The sequence below is a fragment of the Meles meles genome, chromosome 2 (genome assembly GCF_922984935.1).
Source record: "Meles meles chromosome 2, mMelMel3.1 paternal haplotype, whole genome shotgun sequence".
NCBI lineage: Eukaryota > Metazoa > Chordata > Mammalia > Carnivora > Mustelidae > Meles > Meles meles.
This window is the reverse complement of record NC_060067.1, coordinates 151,398,434-151,424,208: the sequence shown is the minus strand read 5'-3', so window position 1 is coordinate 151,424,208 and position 25,775 is coordinate 151,398,434. Positions and strand designations below refer to the sequence as shown.

Here is a 25,775-nt window from a genome sequence, read left to right as displayed (position 1 = left end):
ATCTCACGCCCTTGCTAGGATAGTCTATGACTGTCTGACACTCAGCTCTGCCATGTAGCGTTCCGTTTGGCCTTCGACCTCAGTGGCCCCGACACAAGCTCAGAGCTGCCTGCAAGTTTACAACATGCAGTGAAAACTCTTGAACTGGGACCGTCAGCAAAGCCAGGCCAAAGACACCCGTGAATGCTTCGGGAAGGAAGGCTGCAGGCAGGCCGGACCCAGCAACCGCCTCCTTGAACATCTCAACACAGACACACCCCTGAAACAACCACATTTTGCTTTATTAGGCGTTCCATGGTAATATAACACAGAGTTCTTAAGGAATAATAAACACGAGACTTTTTTTTTTTTTACCATAATTATTTTGCCATTAAGACAGCGGTTACAAAAAAAAAAAAAAAAAAAAAAGAAGGTACTCTCCTGGCTACACACATCGTCAGCTTTAGCACTGAAAGTTCCTCCACTCATGGGTCACAATCACAATTCCAAGGGTTAGAAACCATCTATGATTAAATCCTACAATGTTTTTAGAGCATCAAGTCACTGTAGTTATTCAGTTCGGAGACACTGTCCATTTATTTTAGCATTTACATATGACATTCATTTAACAGACACACAAAGCAAGCCAACAGGTAAACATGCTTACACAGCCTGCAGAAATCTTCAGGTTTTAAATCGTTTTGAAAAAACAATCAAAATAACCAAAACCACCATGACCTGCTACAGGAAAAAACAGGAAGACTCAGTGAATACTAAAAGAGCTGCAAGTGTGTTTCTTAGAATTGAAACAAACAAAAAAAATTTTCCAACTTGTTCAAATTTCCTCTAAGTGCAGGTGAGAAATAAAAAAGCAAATATATTAAGTTAACCAATTATTCTTTAAAAGTGCAATTTACTTTTAAAATAACAAACAACAACAACAACCAAAAATAAACCCCAACCATAACCCCAAAGGCAAAACGTGTGGAGAGACGAGTGTGATGGAAGTGACCTACTTCTCCGTGTTATGCTTTACGAAAGCAGATTTGGTTCAGTAAAAGCCTGCAAACGTTAACATTGCTTAAGAGAACCTATAAACGCGTTTGGAAGGAAATCGGCAAAGACAGGGCCCGACAAGAAGGAAGCTAGCGGGAAGTGTCACGGATACGAGGGCGGGGATGTGGACACAAGGTCACCTGCGGTCTCTATGGGGGCCACATGCTTGATTTGTAAGATCTTCTCCCCACAACAGCTCTGACGGGACCTATAGCTCCCTCAACAGCTGTTCCCCCTCACAAAGTAAAATGGACTCTAAGTCGAATTTCCCAAGGATTTTCTGAGTTTAGAAGGCCTCCTTATATGGTAGGTCCTGTTCATCTGTGGTCTTGCTTTTCAAGGCTTCAGTTCTTGGCGGTGAACCAACGTCCAGAAGCAGGTGTTCCTCCCTCTGACGTACCGTCAGGAGGTCAGCAGGAGCTGCCGCTAGTCACAGTGCCTATGTCATTCACGTCACTTCATCCCATCATAGCCATCTTACTGGCTGACGTCATCCCAAGAAGGGTGAGTATGGAATAAGGTATTTTGAGAAAGAGACCACATCCACATCACTTTTATTACAGTATATTGTTACAATTATCCTATTTTATTATTGTTGTTAACCTCCTACAGTGCCTAATTTATAAATTAAAGTATATCACAAGTACATATGGGAAAAAAAAAACCCAATACATATCAAGTTTAGTACTATTTGCGATTTCAGGTATCCACTGGGGGTCTTGGAATGTATCTTGTGTAGAAGTACTGCATGACATCTCCCAAAATAATTGAACAAGAAAATATTTTTTGCCCCGAAGTGAGAAGCCCCGGAGTGCTCTGGAATCCCAAAAGATACTTTGAGCTGGGAAAGAGCAGGCCCCAGGGTCAGACTTGCACCAGCTCAACACTGAGCTGGTGGCTGGCTCCAGGATGACTGGTTCACTTGGGTCATGGGGCTCAATTTACAGATTTGACCACATTTTTCTTTAGCTAGTTAGCATTGCACGGAGGAGAAAACTTGTGTCCTATAGCCTCAGGTTTCTGCAACATCTCAGAACTGTTCGAGTTTCTATGCTGAGCCCACAGGTGAGTGTGGGTAGCTCAGCCCTTCCGCTGCACCCGGAAGCATCCCGAACTCAAACGCATATCCTGGTGGGGGCGGGTGGGTAGCACCAGTCGTGTGTGGACTAGGAAAGCATATTACTATGGCTGCAGTGACAAAGCTCAAACCCTTCTAGGCAGGTTCTTACGACCACGCTAAGACAGGAGACCTGGTCATCTGAGAAGACACGGGGGAACGGAGAAAGAACATGAGTCTCGGAGACAAGGGCTGAAGGAAACACAAAGAAAGGGACAGACGTGAAAACAGTCATGAATGAAAAAGCTAGCGAGAGAGAGAGAGAGCAGAAAAGATGTTAAGAAAGGAGAAGAGAATCCTCGAGAAATGTAATCTGCAGCAAAAATCTAGGCCAAAAGAAAACCTGCCTTCATCAACAAGTGACGCAGAAGACGATGGAATGCAATGCGGACATTTTGGAGCCTCTCAGGAGGGACACGAGTCTGCCAACCACCCTGAAGCAGCTCAATGGTTACATAATTGCATCATTAGGATGTCCAGTTCAAACCCCTTGTATTAATATTGAATTAGGCGTCCCAATTTAGTATGTAAAAAGAAAAAAAAAACAAATAAACAAAACACCTACTCCCCCCCTCCCCCACCCACCCTCTCCCCAGACCCACGAAGAAAACTTCAAAATTTAAAAAGAAAAAGGCAGCTCTGGGCAATTCACTTTATCTTCCCCCCACCCCACCCCCTCCCCCCATGAAAAGGAAGATGGTAACAAGTACAACAGAGGTTAGAGATGAAAAACGCCCTCGTTGTGATTTGCTTTGTTTCGCATGTCTGAGTGTTGGATGCAGTTCCGTGTATGGGGTTGGTGGGTAGACTTGGGTGTGATATTCCTTAGATGTATAGGGAAGTGGGTGAGCAAAATCAGTGACTCCGGGTGAGGGACGGAGTGCAGGGCCCAAGAGGGAGCCCCGTGAACTGGCTGCCCCACAGTAACTATCACAGGCTCTTAAAAAAAAAAAAAGTTAGGAAGGAAGTCTCAGAATGTCCTCAGGTGTCCCATCCCCCATCCCCAAGTAGGCTGCAGGCCAGGCCTCTAGCCCAGGCTGGTGATGTTGGCACGGCCACCAGGGGGAGCCACAATGCGCTGGGTGGTGCGGCGGGGGATGTTGTCATCGATCTGAGCACCTGGAGAGGAGACAGGGATGGGGGTCAAAAAGGGTTGTGGGGGCGGGGGGCAGTTACAGGGGTTCCCCCTCTACACCAAAATAGCACAGCCCAGGAGAAAAAGGGCCAGGCCCAGTCTCTGTCCCTCTCCCAAAACTTCACTGCAAGTTTAAACTGCAAAAAAATGGACCTGCCTAAGGTAGCCAAAGAAATCACGGACCCTATAAAGCAGTCCTTGCAAAAGCTGGTTGGGTCCCTCACTTGAAAGAGTAAAACTGTATATAAAATAACACCATGTTTCAGCTGGAGACTGACTGAGACTGCAGCCTGCCCATGTCCTCATTAGTCAGACTGCGTGGCTTTTCTGAAGGTGTCTACAGCCTTCTTTCCAGCACTGGAAACAGTGTACCAGCTCTGTACCTCTGCTGTGTAACCAGGAATAAGAGTGAGGATGTTTCCCTAGATTGGAACGGCCTGGTCAGATAAAAGAGCACAGACATGATTATGCCCATTTCACTCTCTGACAAAACTAGCGCTTGTTCTTCTCAAAATTTTTTGAAAATTCGTAAGTGGCTCAGTCGGTTAAGTGTCTGACTCTTGGTTTCGGCTCAGGTCATGATCATAGGGTCCTGAGATCAAGCCCCACGGGCTCTACACTGGATGTGGCGCCTGTTAAGATTCTCTTTCTCGGGGCACCTGGGTGGCTCAGTGGGTTAAAGTCTCTGCCTTCGGCTCAAGTCATGATCCTGGGGTCTTGGGATCAAGTCCTGCATTGGGCTCTCTGCTCAGTGGGGAGCCTGCTTCCCTTTCCATCTCTCTGCCTGCCTCTCTACCTACTTGTGATCTCTGTCTGTCAAATAAATAAATAAAATCTTTAAAAAAAAAAAAATTCTCTTTCTCCCCCTCCCTCTGTCCCTCCCCCCTCTAAAAAAATAAAAAACCAAAATAAGAAAATTTTTGAAAATTGGTAGCCCATAGATGGAATTATACATGGTAACTTTCTGAAACCCAGCATATTTGACAAGGAAAAAAAACCTATCAGATTTACTGTTTCTTTAATATCCCATAGAGAGTGGGATACTTATCTGTGGCTCAGGGAGCTTGAAAAGAAGGCTTTTAGCCATAAACCAAATGGAGGAGCACAAGTTTCAAGTAAGGAAGCCTGACAATCTGGACGGCTCACGTTTGCTGACATCACACAAATAATAACTATCAAATGGCTCTGCTGTAAGCACTTTACATGGATGGTCACTTGTTTAACCCTTCTGACCGCCCCACGAGGTAGCCACTACTCTTATACCCATTCTATAGATGAGGAGACTGAAGCATAGCTGTGTCTGGCTAGAGAGTCAAGCTATTCAAGCTCCAGACCCCACAAGCTGAGCTACCACGATGTGCTGTATACATGGGGGCAGAGAGAGTTCTGAAATACCACAACACTCTCTTTGAGGATGGACACGAGACTTCGGAGGAATGTCCTCTTACTACATCAAGTTCTATATACAGAGTATGCACATCATGACGTTGTATGTGATGTAAACTCATGTCAAGATTCTGAAATGACCCAACCGGTCATTCTGGAGGAATTACATTTCTGGGGATATTAGTATTTCTCACGAGCATCATTCTTTCCCAGTTCTCCCCCTTTAACGAAAGCACGCCTTGGGGCACCTGGATGGCTCAGTTGGTTAAGCATCTGCCCTCAGCTCAGGTCATGATTCCAGGGTCCTGAGATCGAGATCCACATTGGGCTCCCTCCCTGCTCAGTGGGAAGCCTACTTCTACCTTCCCCTCTGCCATTCACTCCACTTGTGTTCTGTGGCTCGCTCTCTCTGTCAAATAAATAAATAAAATGTTTGGAGGAACAAAACAAAACAAAAAACGAGTCTTGCTGGTTCAGCGAGAAAGTTCCCGTGGAACCGGGCCCAACCAAACCATTACCGTACCAGACAAACTGAATCCAGACTGGTGCAGGTTCCGGACAGGTGGGGCCTGCTGCTTGGCAGGAGATGTCTTAGCCGAGGAGGCCGGAGTGACAGTCTTGGGTGTCACAGACACTTCACACACAGGTCCGTCGTACAGGCCACGAGGAACCCCTCTCAGCTCTGCCAGCTGCAAAACACAAGAGCCCCTTGCCTCAGGCCACATTCACAGAGGACATCTCCCAGGCAACTCTCTGAAGGGGGAAGGAACGGCAGTTAGGAGAGGCCTGTGAGAGGTGGGGATGGAGGGCTCCCCTTATGGACACATACAGTGGGGACAGATGTCAGCGAGGAGTCAGCCCCCACCACTCCAGGCTGAAGTTCCCCCGAGATGGACCATGGGTAGTTGGTTACTCTACAAAAACTGACTAACATGTCTTACCATTGTCCCCCCCAGGCACTTTAACTTACACCCAAGTTCGAAACTCCAAACATGTTGTGAAGAGATTTGAGCTCACATTCAAGATCAGGCGCTCAAACTTCTTTTCAATCTCACTCTCTCTGTAATTCCCTCACAGCTCTGTCTATTCTCTGCCTCACAGTCCAAGTACCGTTGTCTTACCACACCCTGAATACACTGTACATCTTCCCTGCTCATGACATTCTAATCTCCTTGTCTCCCTTCTTTGACTTCTCAAAGTCCTACCTAATCCTCAAAACCCAACTCGAAATGCCCTCTCCCCATGACACTTTTTCCTAGGACTCCACGGCAGTGGCTACCTCCTCTGAACCACTATACATCCCAGCGCACACCAGTTTTACTTCCTTCTGGCTGGCTATGGACATACCTGACTCGTCTACTGGTATTCTGAGCTCCAGAAATAAAAAAATCATGTATTCCTTATCCCTTATCTCCTCCATACTCCTCCACCACCTCCTCTCAATATTCTAACTCAAAGTGCTTAGCGGCATGTACAGAATTGAACATAACCCATAATAAAAGCAGTTTGTAAGATCAAAGCTACTCACTCTGCTCCTCGCCTTGATACGCTTGTAAACAAAATCAGGGAAGGGCTTCCGGGGGATGTAACGCCCAGAGCCTTCAGTGACATGCAGGGTGCCATCCTCCAGGACGATCTTCCCCTGGCTGATGACCACCAGTGGAGAGCCACGGCACTCCATGCCCTCGAAGATGTTGTACTCGAGAGACTAGGAGAGAGAGCACGAAAACTTTAGCATACACCCTGCCCAAGATCTCACAGACCAAAGAAAGGCCCTGTCCCAAATGCCCACCCCAGCAGGCACTTAATCTCTCTGTCTTCATTTCCCTGTCTAGAATTCTCTTTCCCTGCCTCTCAGAACTCTGGGGGGAAAACAGCTGAACAGAAAAACCGTGTGGAAAAGCATGAGGGTTTGTAAATGCTACACAAATACAAAGGAAATGATTCCTTGTATGAGCGGCAGCTTTGTCCTTACTGACTTAAGCACCCATTGGGCTAAAATCCGAAGATCTTCTCTGACCAAGTTCTAAATTTTGAAATGGGGCCATCCATGAGCAGGTTTTCCCACTGGCTTTCCTGGTTCTCAATCTGTTAGCAACAAGGTTCAACGGCAATCCCTGAGTGAAAAGCCTGTGGGAACTCGAGCCAATGCCTTCAATGAAATGTTGATGTCTAGTTAACTTCCAGAATCATGAAGCTATCCTTCTAGCTTCAGGCTTTGCAGGGTGACATATCCGGGCTTCCTCTTGGAAGACAGGTGGGACCTTTGCATGCATGCGAGTCTGCTGTTGCAGAAGAAGGCAACAGAAAAGAGGAGGCCCCAGGCCCATCCCCCAGCTTCGATTCACCCCGTGCTCCTTCCCCAGGTTCCACAATGCCCCGCGCTTCTTCCTGCCTGCCCTGTTTCCGGGCACGAATGACTGTGGCTGGAGAATTCACAGGGAAGCTCTCACCAGAGAAAGCAGCATGGCTTTCTGGGGAAAGTCAGACAGGTTATCAGAATTCAGGGGTCAGTTGGTGAAGAGAGAGCTGCGATGGGACAGTGCAGTTAGGGAGAACATTTCTGCCTGGCACAGTGACTCAGAAGGATGGGGAAACCCTGGGCTGGCTTCACAGCTCACATTCAGTGTCGGAATGCCGTGTTGTTGGTTAAAGACAGCAGGGAAAGGCTGTCAGCACTGCTCGAGACAGCAAAGAATCCTGTGGAAGTTAACTAATGAGTGAGGCAGAGACGCACCTGCAGGAAGGAAGGGGGGCGGGGGTTGCTCCATACACGCACTCTGGGACCAGAGTGTGTATCCTCAAGTCTGGACTGACTGTCTTTCACCCATCTGAAGACACTCATGCCTGGAATCAGTCCATGTCTCACAGCAACGGAATGAGCTCTGCTGGCGGGCTCTAGCTTGGCTTTGCCCACCGCCCTACGGGGTGACCATGCTGAGGCCATTTCACATCAAATGCTCAGCCTGACATTTCTGTGGACTGCTGGGGCAGCAGGTATTCATACCACCAACGTGCGGGAGGACCGGCTTGCAGCTCAGCTTCTCAGGAGACATTCTGCCTGCTCGGCACCCAATGCCGACGTTTTGAGGCACACAGGATTCTCTGCCCCCCACTTTCTCCAGGGCAGAGTCACCTCTCAGTTGTCCTATGTGAAGCACAGGCGAGCCCTAAAGGAGTCTCGTAGTAGACTCAAAGTGGTGTGTCTTCTTTCATGGGTGGTACACAAACTCAGGGAATAGCTTCAAATCAAGGCATCTCAGATCTGGTGAAATCCAGGAGTTGTGTGTGGAACTCTGAGTAGACCACTTGAATACTGCCTCAAAACTACAGGTTCTCCATCTGCCTCTCCCCCAAGGCTTACGTGAATATGACAACATGAAAGCAACATACACGGGTAGATCACACTGTCAGAGTCCTGTCATCTCCGACCTCGGAGAGGGTATGTGTCACCGAGGCCATCAAGCCCCACCTTTTACTCCACACCTGTGTCTACACTCCAACAAGCTCTTCTTGCACCCTAATGGAGGATTGGCGACCACCCTGGATGTGAGGCCATCCACCCTGGGTTCACATCCCAGGTCTGCCATACCCTGGCTGTATGACTTTGGACAAGTCCCTCACAGCTCCTCATCTCCCTGGGATAAAGCCCGCTCAGCAGGACTGATGCCAAGATTCAAGTAAATAAAAGGAACAGAAGCATTCAGCCCCGTACTTGGCACAGACCAGGCATTTAGGAAATGTCCAGTCATCCACGGTCTGGTTTTTTTTCTATCGTCCTTTCACAATAGGACTGCGAGCTCTTTAATGACAGAGCCATCACAACACGCTTATGCTGACTTTAATTGCCTGTAAACGACAGATCACAAATGACTAAAAGGGTTTTGAGCCATCCCCCATTTTGTAAAAGATGGGAAGAACCAGCCCCATGAATCTACGTCACTTAAAACTAACAAACTAACAAGCCCAATGGTTGGATCACAGCTCAGGGAATACAGAACCGACCCTCCCCTCTGCCAGACCGCAAGGCAGTGAGGCTGCGTTGCTCACCAGGTACAGACACTTTTAACCTACATCCAACCCTGGGGCTCCCTAAAATGACTCATCTGGCTGGATGCCTGAAAAGCCCAGGCAGACGCTTCTAGCAACGGGCTCAATAATAGTTAGCTAAATGCTCCAAATTAAAGCTAATTAGCCCAGTAGTCTGAAACACCGTATTACACTGGGAAACCCTCTCATTTATATTTTCCCGGATGATTAATGCTGCACAAATGTGTTTAGTGTGGACTCTCCGAATCAGTCAGGTGAGGCCAGATCAGAGGCACTTCTCTTACACAGGGCTGCCTGGAAGTAGACGCAGGGCAGTGCTATCAGTCCGGGAAAGTTTGGGAGTTACGAGCGAAGGGCAGACTCTGTCTCCTCAAATCCTCTCTTCCTCACAGCTTCTCTCCTGCCACGGTAAGGGCTCCATGTGCACACCCCTTAGCTAGGTCATCCACAGCTTATATAATGAGCTCCGTTCACCCATCCCCTCTGCAGAAGGGACTGCCAGGGAGGGGAAGCCCTGTCTCTGTCTAAGCCTGCCCAAGAGGCTGCATGTGTGGTCTGCTAGGGAAGAACCCCGGACAATTGGGGGTTCTAGTTCTGGTTCTACCACAAAATAGCCATGTAACATCAGGCTGGTTACATAAGCTCTCAAAGCTTCTGTTTCCTATCTTCCCACGAAGCAACTGTGGTCATGGTGCCATCTCTTTACTGAGAAGGCCCCACGTAGAGTAAATGGGACAGTGTTGTGAATGCATATGTTCACTGGGCAGGACCCTAGGAGCTCTGCCCGCCAAAGCCGTTCTAGATCCCCAAAAGGTTGTGATCTAAGTCACATGTAGGTGTAGCTCTAACTACTGTAATGCTGGGAAGCTAAGTCAGCCAGCGGGGAGGGAGAGAAAAAGTCAACTCAAAGTTCATTCCTTTAAGACCACAAGAGCATCTGTCATTGAGGGGTTTTGTCTAGAACACTGACATGAGATAGCAGTGCCTTAAAAAAATAGAAGTGCCCGATTGGCATCTGAATATTTGCTGGGGGGCCATTGTGGCAGGCAATGCCGAAGGTGCTGCCCTCCACCATTAAAATGGGACAGTGCCTGACTTCTAGAAGCTTCTGACATCTTGGCATGACTTTGGAGGCTCTGAAGGTCTACAGACAGAGAGCTCTACCTATACAGAACTCCAAAATAGGGCGCGTGGGTGGCTCAGTGACTTAAAGCCTCTGCCTTTGGCTTGGGATCTGATCCCAGGTTCCTGGGATCGAGCCCCGAATCGGGCTCTCTGCTCAGCAGGGAGCCTGCTTCTCTGTCTCTCTCTGCCTGCCTCTCTGCCTACTTGTGATCTCTGTCTGTCAAATAAATAAATAAAATCTTAAAAAAAAAAAAAAAAAGACCTCCAAAATGCTGAGAAGAAGAACAATCTTACTGTCCTGACCAAAGATAAGAAGATAGCTTTTTTTTTTTCCCTCGGCAAATTACAAGTTATAATATACCCTGGGAAAAAGTTCATTCCTATCACAGCAAGCTCTTTCTGGGGACTCTCCCTTCCTCAGTCTCTTTCGGGGACTCTAATTCATTCGGGATTGGGTCCACGCAGTTAACAGGACTCACGCTGTTGTGGGTCTTGGCAGAGATGGTTTTGACACTGTCAGGGTCCCAGATGACGAGGTCAGCATCAGATCCCACAGCAATGCGGCCTTTCCGAGGGTAAAGGTTGAAGACTTTGGCTGCATTGGTGCTGGTCACGGCCACAAACTGGTTCTCATCCATCTTCCCAGTGACCTGAAGAGCACGACACACACATATGCCCCAAAAGCAAGTTAAAAAGCTGAGGGGTGCAACACTCCTTAGCAAAAGCAGGAACATGCATTAGATTCACACAACAATTTGGATGGATGTTAAGGGCATTGTGCAGAAAGAACCAATCTCAAAAGGCCATATACCACACAGCTTTATTTCTAGCCCACTCTCAAAATAACGAAGTTATGGAGATGGAGGACAGACAAGGGACGAGGTGGGGATTCCTCCAGGGGCTGGGGGTCAGTGCGACTAGCACAGGGCAGCAAAAGGGGGGGTCTTCGTGGCGATGGACGAAATCTGGGTCCTGACTGTGGAGGTGGTTATATGACCCTACATATGGCAAAATGACACAGAACCACATGCAAACACTGCAACACTGTCACTCTGTAGGCTCGGGTATGGTGCCATAATCATGCATTGGTGAGACCGGATGAAGGGTACACAGGACCCCTCTGTCTTGTCTTTGTTAATTTCCTCAGCATCTATAATTATTTGAAAATAAAAAGTTGAGAAAAAAAAATTGAAGCGGGGGCTCTTCGGGAAACATTGCTTGGCTGGAAAGACTGGTCTTTTCACAACCACGGTGCAGCCCTCAGCTTCCAGTCTGGCCCAGTCAGAGGTCCTAGGCCGGTGTCTGGCTGTCTGTGGCATCCCCTAGGGGTCAGCCCCTATCTCCTTACAGCCTTCTCTGCAGCTCCTCGTCTCTACCGCTTGTCTTCCTCTTCCCTTCAGACAGAGACTCTGAGTTAAGGAGCCCACTCTGAAGCTCATTGAAAAATGAACAAAGGAAACGAGCAGGTATCGAGAGAGAGAAAGACAAATGTCGAATTAAGGACATGAAAAAGAAACTCACTGTCATCAGTAACTGAAGAATTAAGTGTAAAACAAATTCGCCAGCCAGATCAGTAAGACTTCTGTTTTGCTCGTGATAATACCAATTTGGGCCTAGTGACAGAAGTCGGCATCAACAGCCTCAAAAATATACATACCCCCTGACCCACGAATACCACTTCTAAAAATTTCTCCTACACGCATCATTAAAGATCTGTCCAAGGATGTGTATACAAGATGTTCGTACCAGTTTAAAAAAAAAATCAGAAAACAGTATGAACATTCAAAGAATGACGAATTACAGACCAGCATTAAGATGGAATCTGCTGCTACCAAAGGCCAAGTTCTTCAGGTACATTTAAGGAAGTGGTGATATTTTCATGATACCCTGTTTTCATAAAACGGGCCACAAAATAGTATAGATGATGCCAATGTTACTTACCCACTCACACACATACATATCACACACACGTGTGCTCTTGCACCGGCAAAAACCGGAAGGACATCTGTCAAAAATGTTCATTGCAGTTATCTGAGAGATGTGTGATGAGGACTTTTTACTCCCTTCCCTACTCTTTTTGGAATAGGGATATATTGTTTCCATAATCTAAAGAAATTGTTAAGAACCAGAAAAACCTACTGTGTTACTACTACTGTGTTTTAAAACACTGCAAATCAGGGCCCAAAGGACCCCTGAAAGGTTGGTGGACATTCAAAACAAGCCTGCCAGAAGCCTGCAGTGGGCAGAAAGGCTAACTCCAGAGAGCCCGAAGAGAGTTTTAAGGAAACGGAGCCCATTTCCCAGAGTGGAAGGTTGCCTGAGACCGGTCACCAGGTTGCTAAAAAAGTATTTGCCTGAATGATCAAAAGAGTCCTTATTTTAAAGAGTCTCTGCGTTGCTTTTGTTTTTTTGTGGTTTTTTTCCCAGTCTCCACTGATCCAGAGGACAATGATAGTAAATACATATGTAAAATTTAGGAGGAAATGACCTCTAAGGAGCTGTCTGGGATTCCCAAACTGGAAAAATACTGTCACACAAGTACCAGCTTCTAGAATTCTCTCCACTGCCATTTCAAGGCCTCCGTGAGACCCACGACCGTGAGACGAGGAGGCAGGAGCAAGCTGACACCCGTCCACGAGCGACGCCCCTGCTCCTTACCACAGCCTTATCCCAGATGACAGACATCCGCTCCTCGGTGCCATTGGTGCCTTCAGGGATCAGGGTGAAGTTGTCCTTCCCTACAGCCTTCTGGGCAGTGTTGAATGTACAGTGAGCACTGCCAGTGACCTGCAGGTCTCCGCTGGAAGGAAAACACACAGCCAGCTTTTAACTAATCTTTGACATCCAGTCACCCTTGGACAGATTTTTTTTTAATTTGCCGAACCACTGGAAGTTTCTGAACTAGCCTATCCTCCCTCCTCAGGAGGCAGGACATTGAGGAGGAAGCAACCCGGTCCTGAACTTCATTATAACACTGCTGTGTATCTAAATCCCTTCGTGAGGTATCTGATCTCTGGGTGTTTGCAGCACCACACTGGAAGCCTTCTGATACCTCTCCTCGCTGGTTGACTTTCAAGATGGCACAGGTTTTATCTGGATTTTCCCCGCAGAACAACGTCAGTGCGATAATGCCCCGTTCCCGCTCTGCAATCTGAGTTTTGAGGACAAAGGCCTCTCTGTGTGCCAGTCTGCTTCTGCCCACCAGGCTGTACCCTGATGGGTCAGCCAGTCTGGGGACAGGCTGGGAATGGGGATCGTGACCGGGTCACCAAGACTCACCAGGACAGCAAGGAGTTCAGAAAGTCCGGAGTGGTCGGGTCAGGGCTCAGGGGCGGGGAGGTGACAAAAGCAGCGGCCTTGGCCCAGTTCTTGCTCCAGTAGTGGGAGCCATCAGTCCCCAAGCTGGCGGTGATGGGCTCGCCATACACCACGGTTCCTGACAAACAGAAAGACAAGGCTGAGTGCTCATGATACAGCGCGGGAAGGAAACGTCCCCCGGTGGGAATCCCTGCTGGCCTGGGTGCGGTCTGCGGGCTCTTGCCATCCCCTCCAAGGAGGCGCCAATGCCCTCCTGCAGATGGCCAGACAGACCCGCCAGCCGAAGTCACCACCCAAAGTGTGCTCCCCAAGATTCCTCCTTTGGGCTCCACTCTTCTACCTCTAACACTGCTGATTCCCATCTCTACTAACAACCTCCTGCTCAACCAAGCATCCAGTCCCAAATGCCATCCAGACTTTCTCATTGGGGCCATCCCTGGGACCATCCCTCCACCTCAAGCTGAACCTCGCAGCTCACAAAACACTTCCCGGCTCTCCCAACGCTGCCCCACTGCCTCCCTGTGCACTGCCCCATTCTGGCTCTGGGGCTGAGAGAGGAAGTTAGACCTGAGACCAGTGGGCTGAAACACTCGGGAACCTGTCTACAGCCCTGCGGGTGGGTCCAAGAGACAAAGAGGATCCCTGAATCCCTACATGAGGGCCACTGTCCCCGAGAGCCAGCAGAGGCACAGCCGACTTGGCAAGACTGAGAAATGAGGGACCCTGCACAGTTACACTGCTGAAATGTTAGTGTTTCCAGAAGCTCGGTCTAACTTAATACATCATCTGAGAACGTCAAATCGTGTCCTCCTCTCTGTTCCAGTGCACGCCAGAAAATCGGGAGTCCCAAAGCCACTGAATGCCAGTGTTTCGACACCTTAAATACATCCTTCCCTGGTCACCCCACATTCCTTCCCTTCCATCAGGCCTTCTTCCTTGCTCCCCGGCTCATTCTGACACAGCCTCCCAATCACAGCTCATATTTGCTTTTGCTTTCTCCAAGTTCTTCCACACCCCTCTGCTCTCCCTGTGACACTTTCAGAGCGATCTTCCCACACCATTCTCTTGCATCAACTCCTCCTAAGCAGCCCCCCTGCCTTCAAGAATTGAAACAAACTTTCCAAGAAAGCATCTAATGCCCTTCCTTATCCAGCTTCGTATCAAAGTTCACCCATTCCTCAGCACCGTCCACAGCTCACCCCGGTCCTCACCTCCAATAATCCAATCATCATCCAATTTTGAATTTTCTGGTTCTCCACCTGATGGGACAATTCCTAAGAAAAGGAGTCTGCCTGCACACAGTAGGCACTCAATAAATGTGTTTCACACTGATGAAAGGACATAATTGAGGGCATCAGCGCCGGAATTTGACCTCAACCAGCCTTAACCACCAACCAGGAATGCACCTCTCCTCGCCTCCTCCCTTCGTACACAAGGCTGACTCACCCCCCACAGCAACCCCCACAGGGTTCCCGCTTCTCCAAACACAAGGCCCTCAAGGCCAAACACTTCCCAGTCAGGAATGCACCTCCTTTCCTCTCCCCAGCCTCTTCCAAGGACTTTTGTCTTGATAATACACCACAACACCCTCCCTGCTGCTCTGAGCCTCAGGAATTTTACAGAGGAGCAGCTCTCCAGCTGGGGGAGCATAGCTCGCCTGAGGAAATCAGTAACAATCCCAGGCAGGAGGGCCCATGGGCTTCAGAACCCAGAGGAAAGCCTCACACAGCAGGAAGCCCCCCAGGCAGAAGAGGGCCAAAGCTCAGAATGGAGTTCCTGATCCACTCAAAGCCTCCCAGGCAGGATTTGGTCCTGAGGAGTTAGCTGGGCAGCTGCACAAAGGGCTCCAGCTCACCCCGAAGTGGAAGAACACTGCACAATGAGAAGGCCTTAGCTGCTGCCAGCACCATTTTTAAACGCAAATGGCCAAGCAGACCAGCGATGGGCCCTGGGCTCTCATGGGACCTCCGGATCCCAGCTTTTGGTTTGCACATTCACCGGGACCTTCTGACCCAGCCGGGTCTGGAGGTCCCACTACTGCCTGAGCACAGAGGGGAGGTCTCTGCCAGTCATTAGGGAACCAAAGGATCCCACCCTAAAAGTTTCCCGGTTCTGTGGACATAAATAGGTTCGAGGGAGCGGAACGCTCAGAGAACAAGAGTGGTCAGACCTTCTTTGAAAATCCATGGGCAAGCATAAACATTTTCCGGTAACTTGTTCTTGCTCATCCTCTTCCTGAAACTTTCGTACAAGGGGCCTCTGGTTCCTGTAACACCTCCTGGATCCCACAACTGTGAGTGCCCTTGACCACCGTGGCCTTCTGTGAAATACAAATCAGGCTGGGGAGTCAAGTCCCGTCCTCTCTGTGCACAGGAACGCGCAGTTCCCCACAAAGGGGTGAACCCAGCCAGCAGCCCCCCCGGTTAGCCCAGCACGGGGTCAGAGCTCGAAGGCCATCGCACACCAGAACCTGCCTCCTGAGACTGAGGACGAGCAGGACATCTGGCCCAGGGCCGAGCTAAGATAGGAATCCTGGAGAAGGAGGGAGGCATCTTGTGGCTCATGTCTGCTCTGGCCTGTTCACATTCCAAGGGATTCAGAGGTCCTTGCTGGCTCTCGGTTGATTTCTTTTCTTCAGCCCCCAAAGGCAGGGCAGGAGTTAAGCCATCCTGTAGGGGCCTCCACCTCCAGGAAAATGTGGGACCACAAGTACAGGGCCCTACCCCCCTGTCCTAATGGCTGCCCAGCCCCTTCCCAGGGCACCTTTCCCATTTTATAAACCCTATATGGAAGGGAGCCGTGGATGAGCTTTCAGACCTCCGTCAGGCCACAGACCCCACTAAAGTGCATGCCAGAGAGAACTCCCAATAATAATAAATCTGAAATAAGCTGAAATTGCCTTCACGCACTCCTCCAAACACACTGCTGACTCTTCCTTGGCAGCAGTTAGACCCTCGTGATTTTCTTCTCCAGGCAAAGTCTGAACTGAAGGATGTGACCCCGAGCCAGCCTCTGGCAGGCCCTCTAGCACGGACGGGAACTGTAAGGCCCTGGGTGGTATTTATTCACCACGAGCCCGGGGCCTGAGTGCGTCGGTGGAGAATAAATGCAAGGCTGGGGTTTAGAAGTGTTTGACAGCTCCCAGCTCTGACAGTTAGGTCATTTCCCATGAACGAGAAGCAGGAGGACAAATCCAGAGTACAAACAATGGGAAACCGTGTATGTGTATTTCAAAACGCAGCCACGAAAACACAGTAAGAAATCAACTTGGGTGGGGGGGCGCCTGGGTGGCTCAGTGGGTTAAAGCCTCTGCCTTCAGCTCAGGTCATGATCCCAGGGTCCTGGGATGGAGCCTGGCATCGGACTCTCTGCTCAGCAGGGAGCCTGCTTCCTCCTCTCTCTCTGCCTGCCTCTCTGCCTACTTGTGATCTCCATCTGTCAAATAAATAAATTAAATAAATAAATAAAAATCCTTAAAAAAAAAAAAATCAACTGGGACAGGGACACACACACACACAGCCACTCTCCCTCTCCTCTCAGAGAGACTACTGCCAGGATTCAACAGCCTAGGGGCTCTCCACGGATAACCAGCACTACCAGCCCATGGTGTGTTGGGTCAACAGAGATGCACAAAATATCACCACTGGATTCCCCTATCAAATACTTCTCAGAAGAGGCTAAGTTTGGGTTGACCATGGATTTGATTCCTTAGAACATGTCTGTCAAACTGAATCTAACAAGATTGGCTGGTTCTTCCTAATGACACTGGGCAAGGTGGGGAAAGAAAAGGATGAGTCCAGCGATTCAAACTCCCGGCCCGAGTGCTACAGAAATGACACAAAAGTTTCCACATCTGCCCTGAAAGAGAGTCTTATCTCCGGTAGTCTCAGAGTTCAGATGGCTGGAAACCAAGCCCAGAGTCTCATCCTGCAAGTGGCTACACGACAACACGGTACTGAACTCCCAGCCTGGCAAGGGCCCTGACTGGGAAGGAAGTCCGCCTCTAGACAGCCTCGGGCTTGGGCTGTGGCCTCAAATCTTCCAAGTCTGCGGGCCTCCCTGGGTTCAGACCTCACAGCACCCACAACCCTGAGAGCCTCTTCCTTCAGACCAGTCTGTTTCTGTCTCCCTCTCTTCCCCTGTCCCTCATTCTCTCTCTCCTTTCTTCCCTCTCTCCGCCCCACTCCCTGCCTCTCCATATACATATATGGGCTCTGTTTCTCTGAAGAGCCCTAACCCAGATTTTGGTGAGATTTTATGACATTCACAAGCCAACCCATATGTCAAGATCATTAAGTTGTGAATTAACTTAATGCTAAGGCTTCATCCCCAAGTTGGGGTAGTCCTCACGGGCCCCACGAACACAAGTTTCTCATGACGCCAGAGTCATTCCGATTGACCCACAGGGCACAGGAAGTTTTGGTTCCAGCTTGGGTTCCCAGGGTTTAACATGCCTCAGCAGTCACCAGATGTTCTAAACATTTCCGCCTCTGAGTTACAGGGGTGGGGCGAGGAGGAGGATGGAGAAGGACGTCTGTCAGATGAGGTTATCAGGCACAGCTGACACACTACCATTCCTACACAGAAGGCACCAGCAGCCACGCTAGATTCCATTCGTGGACAAAGCAGAGTCTGAGGGAGTCATTTCTAGAGAAATCCCCACCCTGGACCCTCAATGGACAAAGGTGGCCAGGAGTCTGGAACCATGGGCTGGATGACCTGCGGCAAAATATTTACCTTCTGCATTTTAACTTCTCTTCCACAAAATAAGCCTATTGAGTTGACCAATGTCTAAGTTCTTTTGAAGAGTAAAAACTGCCCCAAATATTTTTTTCCAGGCTGTGTCTTCATTTCCTTATCTGCAGAATGGGGTGGATGATAAGCAGTCCTGCTGATGGGCACAGCACAGAAGGAACAACCCAAGTGACACCATCTCTCCGGGAGATGGGAGGACGGCAGGTGGTCGCGCTGGGTCTAGTGCACATAGAATATCCTCTCACTTACGGTCATCTCCCATCCTCACTAGCCTATATGCCTCCTGTCTCAGACTTAGGACCAGCATCATTCTAGGTGGAGAAGCACATGGGCATTAAGAAAACATAAAATCATGGTCTTTCAACCGCTCCCACTGTAGAGAAATGTCGAATCCCCTTGTGCAGCCTGATCTCCCTGAGACAGGTGGGGTGTGTCTGTAAACAGTGGCCCCTTCCTCCATGTGTTCTAGCCATACCTGGCGTGCAACGGACCATTTCCCATTATGACTTTCTATCCAAGTGTCCCACCCCAACGAGTGAAGGAGCTGAGGGCTGGGACCATGTCTCGCCTCCAGTGCAAAAGCCTGCAGGATCACATAATAAAAGTTTGCCGAATAAATGAAGATTTCATCTACCCATTTTACAGATGAAGACAAAGAGCAGCAGAAAATTGGCAGTGCCTTACCACCTGCCACTGGGGACCGGAAGAGCGCACCTGAACTAGAATCCTTAGCAGAAAACCCCTAGCCTGGATCAGCAGGCATCCTTGCTATACTTCCAACCAACCCTTTACTCTTTGACCATGAGAACAGTGGGGAGTTATTATAAACATCTGTATGTCTATCACTCTGTTAGGTCCCATTTTCACCCTACAAGTTAAGTCACTATCGCTAGTCCCTGCCCTCGCAGAAAATGAGATCTAATGATGGTATGGAAGCTGCCCGGCATCACATCCTCATGCATGAGAGCTGCGATTTGATCCAGGACAGGATACACTGATCCCAGAGCGCAAATGTGTAATAACACTTTATCCTATTTCCTTCTTGATTATTTGGGAATCTTTGCTTCTGTATTACACACAACTCTACTAGGTGACAAGCGCAAGTTTCTACCAGGTTTGTTAAGAAACAAAACCCCAAAAGGGACACCTGGGTGGCTCAGTCAGTTAAGCATCTGCCTTCGGCTCAGGTCATGATCCCGGGGTCCTGGTTCGGGTCTGCATTAGGCTCCCCCTGCTCTGCAGGGAGCCTGTTTCTCCTTCTCCCTCTGCCTGCTGCTCCCCCTGGTTGTATGCTCTCTCTCTCTGTGTCAAATAAATAAAATCTTCAAAAACAAGAAAGAAAGAAAGAAACTAAACCAGCACTACTCATATAAAAATAATCTCCAAACACGAAGGTAACTCAGCTACTCGTGTGGCTCTTCAGGCCTGAAGTCAGGCACCTGACAAGCCCAATGCTACATTCACTAGCTCTGAGCTTCGGTTTACTCAGCTGCAAAGTAAACCAAAGCACAAAAATTCCTGCCCAGGCTGCCTCCCAAAGTTGTTATGATGAAGTTCCAACAAGATGGAAAGAGCCTTAGGAGCCCACAAGCAAGCAAGGATCTCTCATTCTTGCTCATTAGCACCTAAATGCACCAGAAATTTCTTTCTGACAGCTCAGGCCCAAGGAAAGCAAAAGGTTCCACAGACTACAGGGGGTCGGTCGGAATGCAAAAGCCAACATGGGAACCGTGATGTAGGCACCACACTGCAGGACTCACAGGTGGAAGGTTCTGGAACAAACCGACCAAAGTAGTCCCTTCTTAGTGTTCGCTGCCCAATACACACACAGGGTCAAGGTCCAAAAGATGACAGAGGGACTCACCAGCCACTGAGGTGAGAGTATTAAAGCAGGGCTGGACTTTCCAGTAACATACTCCATCTCTCGTTTTCAAATAACGAACTGAGGCACAGGAAGGAGAAGCCCCTGAGCTGCCTGCTGAGCTGGCTCACAGGCCAGTGCTCTGTGCCCCAGACCAGGGCTGGCGCCACCCACCAGGACCAGGTTCTCATGAGACTGACTCCTCCGCCCTCCGATTTGGACAAGTGAAAATTCTGAATCAGAAAGCATGTTCTCGGGTTTTCCATTCTATTAAATGGAACGTTAAATGATATTAAAATTATGTTAAAATGCCCTACACCCTATGCCCCAGGCGACTCTTAACTCTTTGCTTTTATCATCAACTGGGTACAGCATGGTTCCTAAAATAACTAAAGCTACCCACTCACTTCCTCTTTCCAGACACCGTGCCAACTGTCCCCATGCTCCGTGGAAGCAGCGGTTCCGTGATCAGCGTTGGGGGCTGAGGCGGAAGCAAACATGTGCCCAGAAAGACAAAGGGCCCAGGCGAGGGAGGGTCACTGACAGAGATCATCCAAAGCATCTCCCAGAAAACAACTCCACGCTGATTCTGAGCAGATGCCTTACTCCAGTGACTATCCCTTTACTTCAAAAAGGCAATTCCTACTAGCAGCCAGGAGAGGGCAGGTGTCCAGGAGGATAGGAACACAGCAACCATGCGTGGCCAAGCCTCCGGGCAGAGGCCCCGGAGAGAGCTCCAAGGATCCTGGGCACGGAACTGCTGGGTCTGTCTGGAAGCCATCATCTCTGGGGACAAGTTGACTCAGTGGTCATTGAGCAATCTGTTCTAGGACTCGCACCAAGTCACCCACCATTGAAGGACTTCTACGGTCCTTCTGCATGCGATCACATCCCGCAGAAAACTGGAAACAGAAGCATAAAGGTCACACCGCTCCCTTCTTGGCAGAGAAAGAAAAACACAGAGATAAAGGAACAGAAAGAGAGAAAGAGAGAAAGACCAGGAGAAAGCCAGACAAAGATCAGAGAGAAATGATGAGGCCAGGACGTGCACCCTCACAAACCAGGCGCCATTGGACTGTCCGCGAACCTGGACTCCCAAGCCCAGGACACGTGGGTGGTGTGAGGACTCAAAACTCACAGTCCATGGCAGATGACAGGAAGGTCTGCTGCATTCATAACGTATAAGGGGTGCCACGGACCGGCCTTTGGAAGCACCAGGGGAGGCTGTACTTAGTCAACTAGCTCCCAAGAACCTTTTCGATGGACTCCCTAGTGCTGACAGAGTACCAGCCTCAGCCCTGAATAGGTCAATATAATTTACAGGGAGCGACTCAAGCACCCAGAGAACTAGACATGAGGAGGGTCCGAGGGCAAAATGCCCTGCCCTACACCCTCACAACACTGTCTTACTCACCCGGGCAGAAATCACTACCAGCCACAGAGCAATAGAATGCTCTCCAGAAGGACTCTGGGGCAGATGGAGATGGACGCCATCTGCGTGCCTAGTTTATGGAGACTGCATCGAGTCAAGGCCAACTTGTCTATGGGAGCGGGGGCAGGAGGGAAATGTCCCCACCCACCCACTCTTTGTGCGAGGCTTTAAATAGACGGCGATGAGGCGGCCGCAGTGGAACAGACGGGGAAACTGGAGCTCCCCGCCTTGCTCAGTGGTAATTAGGTTAATGCTGGAACGTGATGAACACAGCCCACTTGGCACGCAGGTCTGGAAAAGGAGCTGCCTGCCTCCCTTGCGAACCTGCCCGCAGTCAGACAGCCAGTAAGGCAACACTCACCCTTTTTCCGGGCCTGGGCAATGACTTCGGCCGCGCTCTTGCTCATCACCTTGGTGACATACAGGGGACAGTTGGTCTGGTTGGCGATGGTAATCGAGCGGTTCACGGCTTCGGCCTCAACCTGCAGAGGAGCACGTGGATGTGAGAGCTGTGCCCAGTCTGGGCACACCCACCAAGGGAGGCCGAGAGGAATGAGAGGCTGCCCCCACCATGTTCTGCCCTGAGCAGCATCACAGGAAGGGGATAGGACCTTCCCAGGGTCACTCAAAATGGGTGGGTGGAAATGATGGGGCAATTCCTTCCAAGACCTTGTGAGTGGCTGGAGGGGTGCCCAGCAGACCTACACCATCAGCATCAGCCAGGAGCTGATATGAAATGCAGATTCTCAGGCCCTTCCCGAAACCAGCGGACCAGTAACTCTGGGGATGGGACCCAGAATGTGGGTTTGAAGAGCCCTAGGTGATTTTTAATGCTTGCTCCTGTGAGAAAACCACCGGGCACGGATAGGGACCGCCCCTAAGTCAGTGCATTCCCTCCAGCTGCAGGGTCTTGAGTCAAGCCATCCAAGGATGAGATTTTTGTGTTGGGCTTCTATCCGTCACGCACAAATGGGACCCAAGGAGCAATGGGACCTCACAGGGCTCTGGGAACAGGCAGATTTGTGGCAAGCCATGGTCTTCAGTATGGTTAACATGTCTATGGCTGCACAGGCTGGTATGACCCTCAGTGCGGGATGGGAGAGACGCTCCAATTCATGATTCTTTAAACCTGATGCTTCAACGAATAATATCCCAGAGACCCCAAGTGATTACTGCTGACTACCTGACCAGGTAGGACTACTGAGCTCAAGGTATACCCTACAGATATATGTGTTAGAATGGACAAGGGCAGAGCCCGTGCAACGGTAGAATGCTAGATCTCGAAAAGCCTTTTACCCCCTCCCTAAATCCTGGCAAAAGCTGTGACTTCAATGCCTCACAGCAAGGGGCTGGCTTCAACTCAGACTTTTTGTAGGTTCTGTGCCCCACCCCCAAGAGTTCCCAGTGTAGGCTGGTATGCAGCGGTCGCCCCGAAATGTTTACTGAGCAAATAAATCACTTTATTTTATGTTAACGGTTAAAGCGAGCGGCTACATTTCCTAAGAGGTAGCTGAGCTCCTAACTGAATTATCTTAGCCAACCAAGCTTCTACAAGAGCTTGACCAAGAGCTGAAGTTCTACAATGGCGTTAACCAGTAATCTAATTTAATAAATGAAGACAACTTCATTCACGTTGGCCCTTTTGGGCATAAGCTATGTGAAGAGAGAGGTCTCAAAATTCAAAGGCAAACCAAATGGCTCTTGCAAAAGCTCATTAAACCTCCAAATGTTTTTAATTCCTGGAATAGCTGAGCCACCGGCCCTCCCTCTCCCTGACTCCAGTTACAACAGAAGTGCCTCTGGCCAGGGGCAGCACAGAGGCGGAACGGCCGGCATCTCTGAGGTCACTTCAAGAGTCCACAGTGTGAAGCACGGAAAGGACTTCTCTAGAAGCCTCAAGGCTTCCCAGGGGCGCCAGTGACTAACCCAATTAATGGGCCCAACACCAACACTTCTGAAAGTGAACAGAGGCACTATTAATAACGGCATGGGAGCAATGGACTGGGCTGGGACTGTCCTGGGTGAACTGGAATGTGAAATCAGACCAATTAGGAAGTAAATGGAGCGAAAGTGCCAGTTCTATGGGGGCCCTGCAGGACGGGCATCCCGGGGCCCTGTGTGGACTTGCTCATCCTCCGTGAGCTGAGCTCGGGCGACCCCTCCCGGTGAGGGCACAGGCCCGACTACAAGGTTACCTCATGGAAAGAGGAGGTCACTTAAACCCCCCCCAAGTCTCTGTGTTCCTCCCAGAACCGTGAAGGGATCCACATTTACCCTTCTGTGTGTACCTGTGCACGCCCCTTACACGCCGGGAACGGATTTAAAAAACACCCACTTGAAATATTGTGAAAATAGTATTACAGCTTAAAATTTTTTAAAAAAATTGTGTTTGTCTCAGTAGAGTTATCAAGGGGTTAGAGGGGTCATCCAGCCTTGCTGATTTTTAAGGTCAGGCACCCCAAGATCCAGAGAGGACAGCCACTGGCCTAGGAACACACAACAATGTCTGTACGCACCAGACAGTCAGAATACACAGTAGTGTCTGTACACCACACACCCTCGCACGCCCAGTCCTCCATGTCTCATACCGCAGTCACACTTCCCACAGGGCCCGGCTAGAAAGTTCCCTTCTCTGGGATGATATTTTCTCTCTGTCACCCTCATCCCTGCGTCCCCCACTTCCTTCCCTGATGCCAGTCTTTTAGCCCAGAGACCATCACAGTCTGCCCTCCCTAGTTACTCTCCACCTGTATCTTCCTCCCCATCTCATCCTCAATCCCCGTCTCATTCGTCTTGCTGTCCCAGCAGGGCCTGGTCATTATGCACGCAGGGCACCCCCGGACCAGCCAGGCGGTTTCTAGATTTCCTTGTCCCCAGCAGTGTCTCCTCTCAATCTTCCCAGCTGGGCCTGGGGAGAACCCTTGTGGCCATCTCACATGGCGGGCTGGAGGGAACAGCAGAGAGGACCAGGGGCACGTTCTATACAGTCCAAGCTAAGTTAAGCACCACGATGCGGCGACAGGGGACAACACCGAGAAGGAAGGATGTGTTCATACGAGGTCAACAGCTGCCGCTGGCAAGCGGGCTGGAATTCCCTCACTGCCCTGCCCAGCTCAAGCTCCTGCTCTCTTCTCTTTTTTATCCACAGAGCGTCTAACACACGACAGATGCCCGGCAACGAACAGAAAAGTCATCACCAGGAGCTGTGGGAGAAGGCGGGGGCTCATGCTTGGTGGCTCCCGGGGCTGTCCTTAAGGGTGCACCTGCTCAGGGGAAGAACCAAATGTTGGGCCAACAAGAGCCTCTGATCAGCTAAGAAGCAAGAGACCCCGGAAAGCACCCAAGACAGCCTTCCGTGAGACAACAGGGTGCTCCCCAAAAGCCCAGAGCTCCTCAAACTGGAGACTCCAGACCTGCCAGTCCCCCAAGGAGGCCTCATAATCCACGGCTGGGGACCCCAAAATTCTCCACGCAACAACTGCTACAAGGGAAACCTCCTGTGTCTGATCATGGAAGAACGGGTTTGACTTTAGTGGTCAAAAGAGCAACGAGAACGACTCTCCTCCAATAGCTTCCCGTTCCGCGAACCCCGGGCTTGTGTCCTGTGTTCAAGTCTGCAGGGATCTGGCGATACGAGGACAGACAGAAGGAGAGAGGAAAGCAAACCCCCAGGAAGGCTCTTACAAGCTCAACAAGAGTCTGGCTCTCAGAAGTAGCCTCGTGAAAGAAGGTAAGTGGCACCGGCTCTTCTCGGAGGGCAACACGTTCTCCCCCACCCACAAGTGGACAACTGGACAAAGGGGACAGCACACTTTCTAAGCCAGGTGTCATCAGGGGCCCACCGGCCTTACAGTGAGCTGCGGCTCCCCAGTGTGTGTGAGTGTGCACATGCGCACACAGGTGCATGCGTGCAAACATGCAAGGGCGAGCATTCCCAGGATGCGTGTATGCGTGTGCACACGCGTGTGTAAATGTTACATGTACACACTGGTATACAAAGCCAGCCTTGGGTACTTTGAACATCAGCTACGGGGACGATCGCCCTCTCTCTCCGATCAGCTCCTCCCCAAGTCCCTGTCCACCAGCCACAGCAACAGCATGCACAGGCGCCACAAGAATCACCTTCAACCTCCCTCACCCGAGCCAGCCTGGGCTCAGTCCTTCGGCTTTCTGGTGTGCGTGGAAGGTTGGGTGGTATGACAGGAATGGCACCCTGAGGCCTGGAGTGGGACCGGACAGTACCGGAAATGTCATAGTTTCCGTCCTTCAGCTGACAAGAGGAAGGTGTCCTGAGGGCCACAGATGGTGCCGAAGGTGCCCTGGTGTGTGTGTATGTCTGTGGCTCTGTCTCTATGTGTGTGTCTGTCTGTTCCTGTCTGTGTGCGTGCGCATGTGCAGGAAGAAGGGCAGGACAACGACATACAAGTCCTCTGTGTGTGCAGGACATTCCAAGGGCCTCCTCCCCCTTCTCTTTTTCCGGCCTCTTTCTGGCTTTCTTTCCCCTTTTCCAGCCTCACTTCTCCCCCAAAGTCAGAGGGAAAAAGCTATGGATAGCCTGACC

At 50.0% G+C, this 25,775-nt stretch overlaps 1 protein-coding gene across 2 annotated transcripts in view; it reads right to left on the bottom strand.

Moving 5' to 3' along the window:
* Positions 1–260: 260 nt before the first annotated feature.
* Positions 261–25,775, bottom strand: part of DPYSL2 (dihydropyrimidinase like 2) — a 127,660-nt gene continuing 102,145 nt past the window's right edge. For both annotated transcript variants that reach the window (XM_045994851.1, XM_045994861.1), the window contains exons 8-14: positions 21,576–21,696; positions 13,128–13,284; positions 12,507–12,648; positions 10,328–10,498; positions 6,202–6,381; positions 5,197–5,362; positions 261–3,271 (exon numbers count right to left, since the gene is read on the bottom strand). In XM_045994851.1, coding sequence (XP_045850807.1) covers positions 3,180–3,271; positions 5,197–5,362; positions 6,202–6,381; positions 10,328–10,498; positions 12,507–12,648; positions 13,128–13,284; positions 21,576–21,696 — 1,029 coding nt within the window. In that variant the 3' untranslated portion in view covers positions 261–3,179. The remainder of the gene's footprint in view (positions 3,272–5,196; positions 5,363–6,201; positions 6,382–10,327; positions 10,499–12,506; positions 12,649–13,127; positions 13,285–21,575; positions 21,697–25,775) is intronic.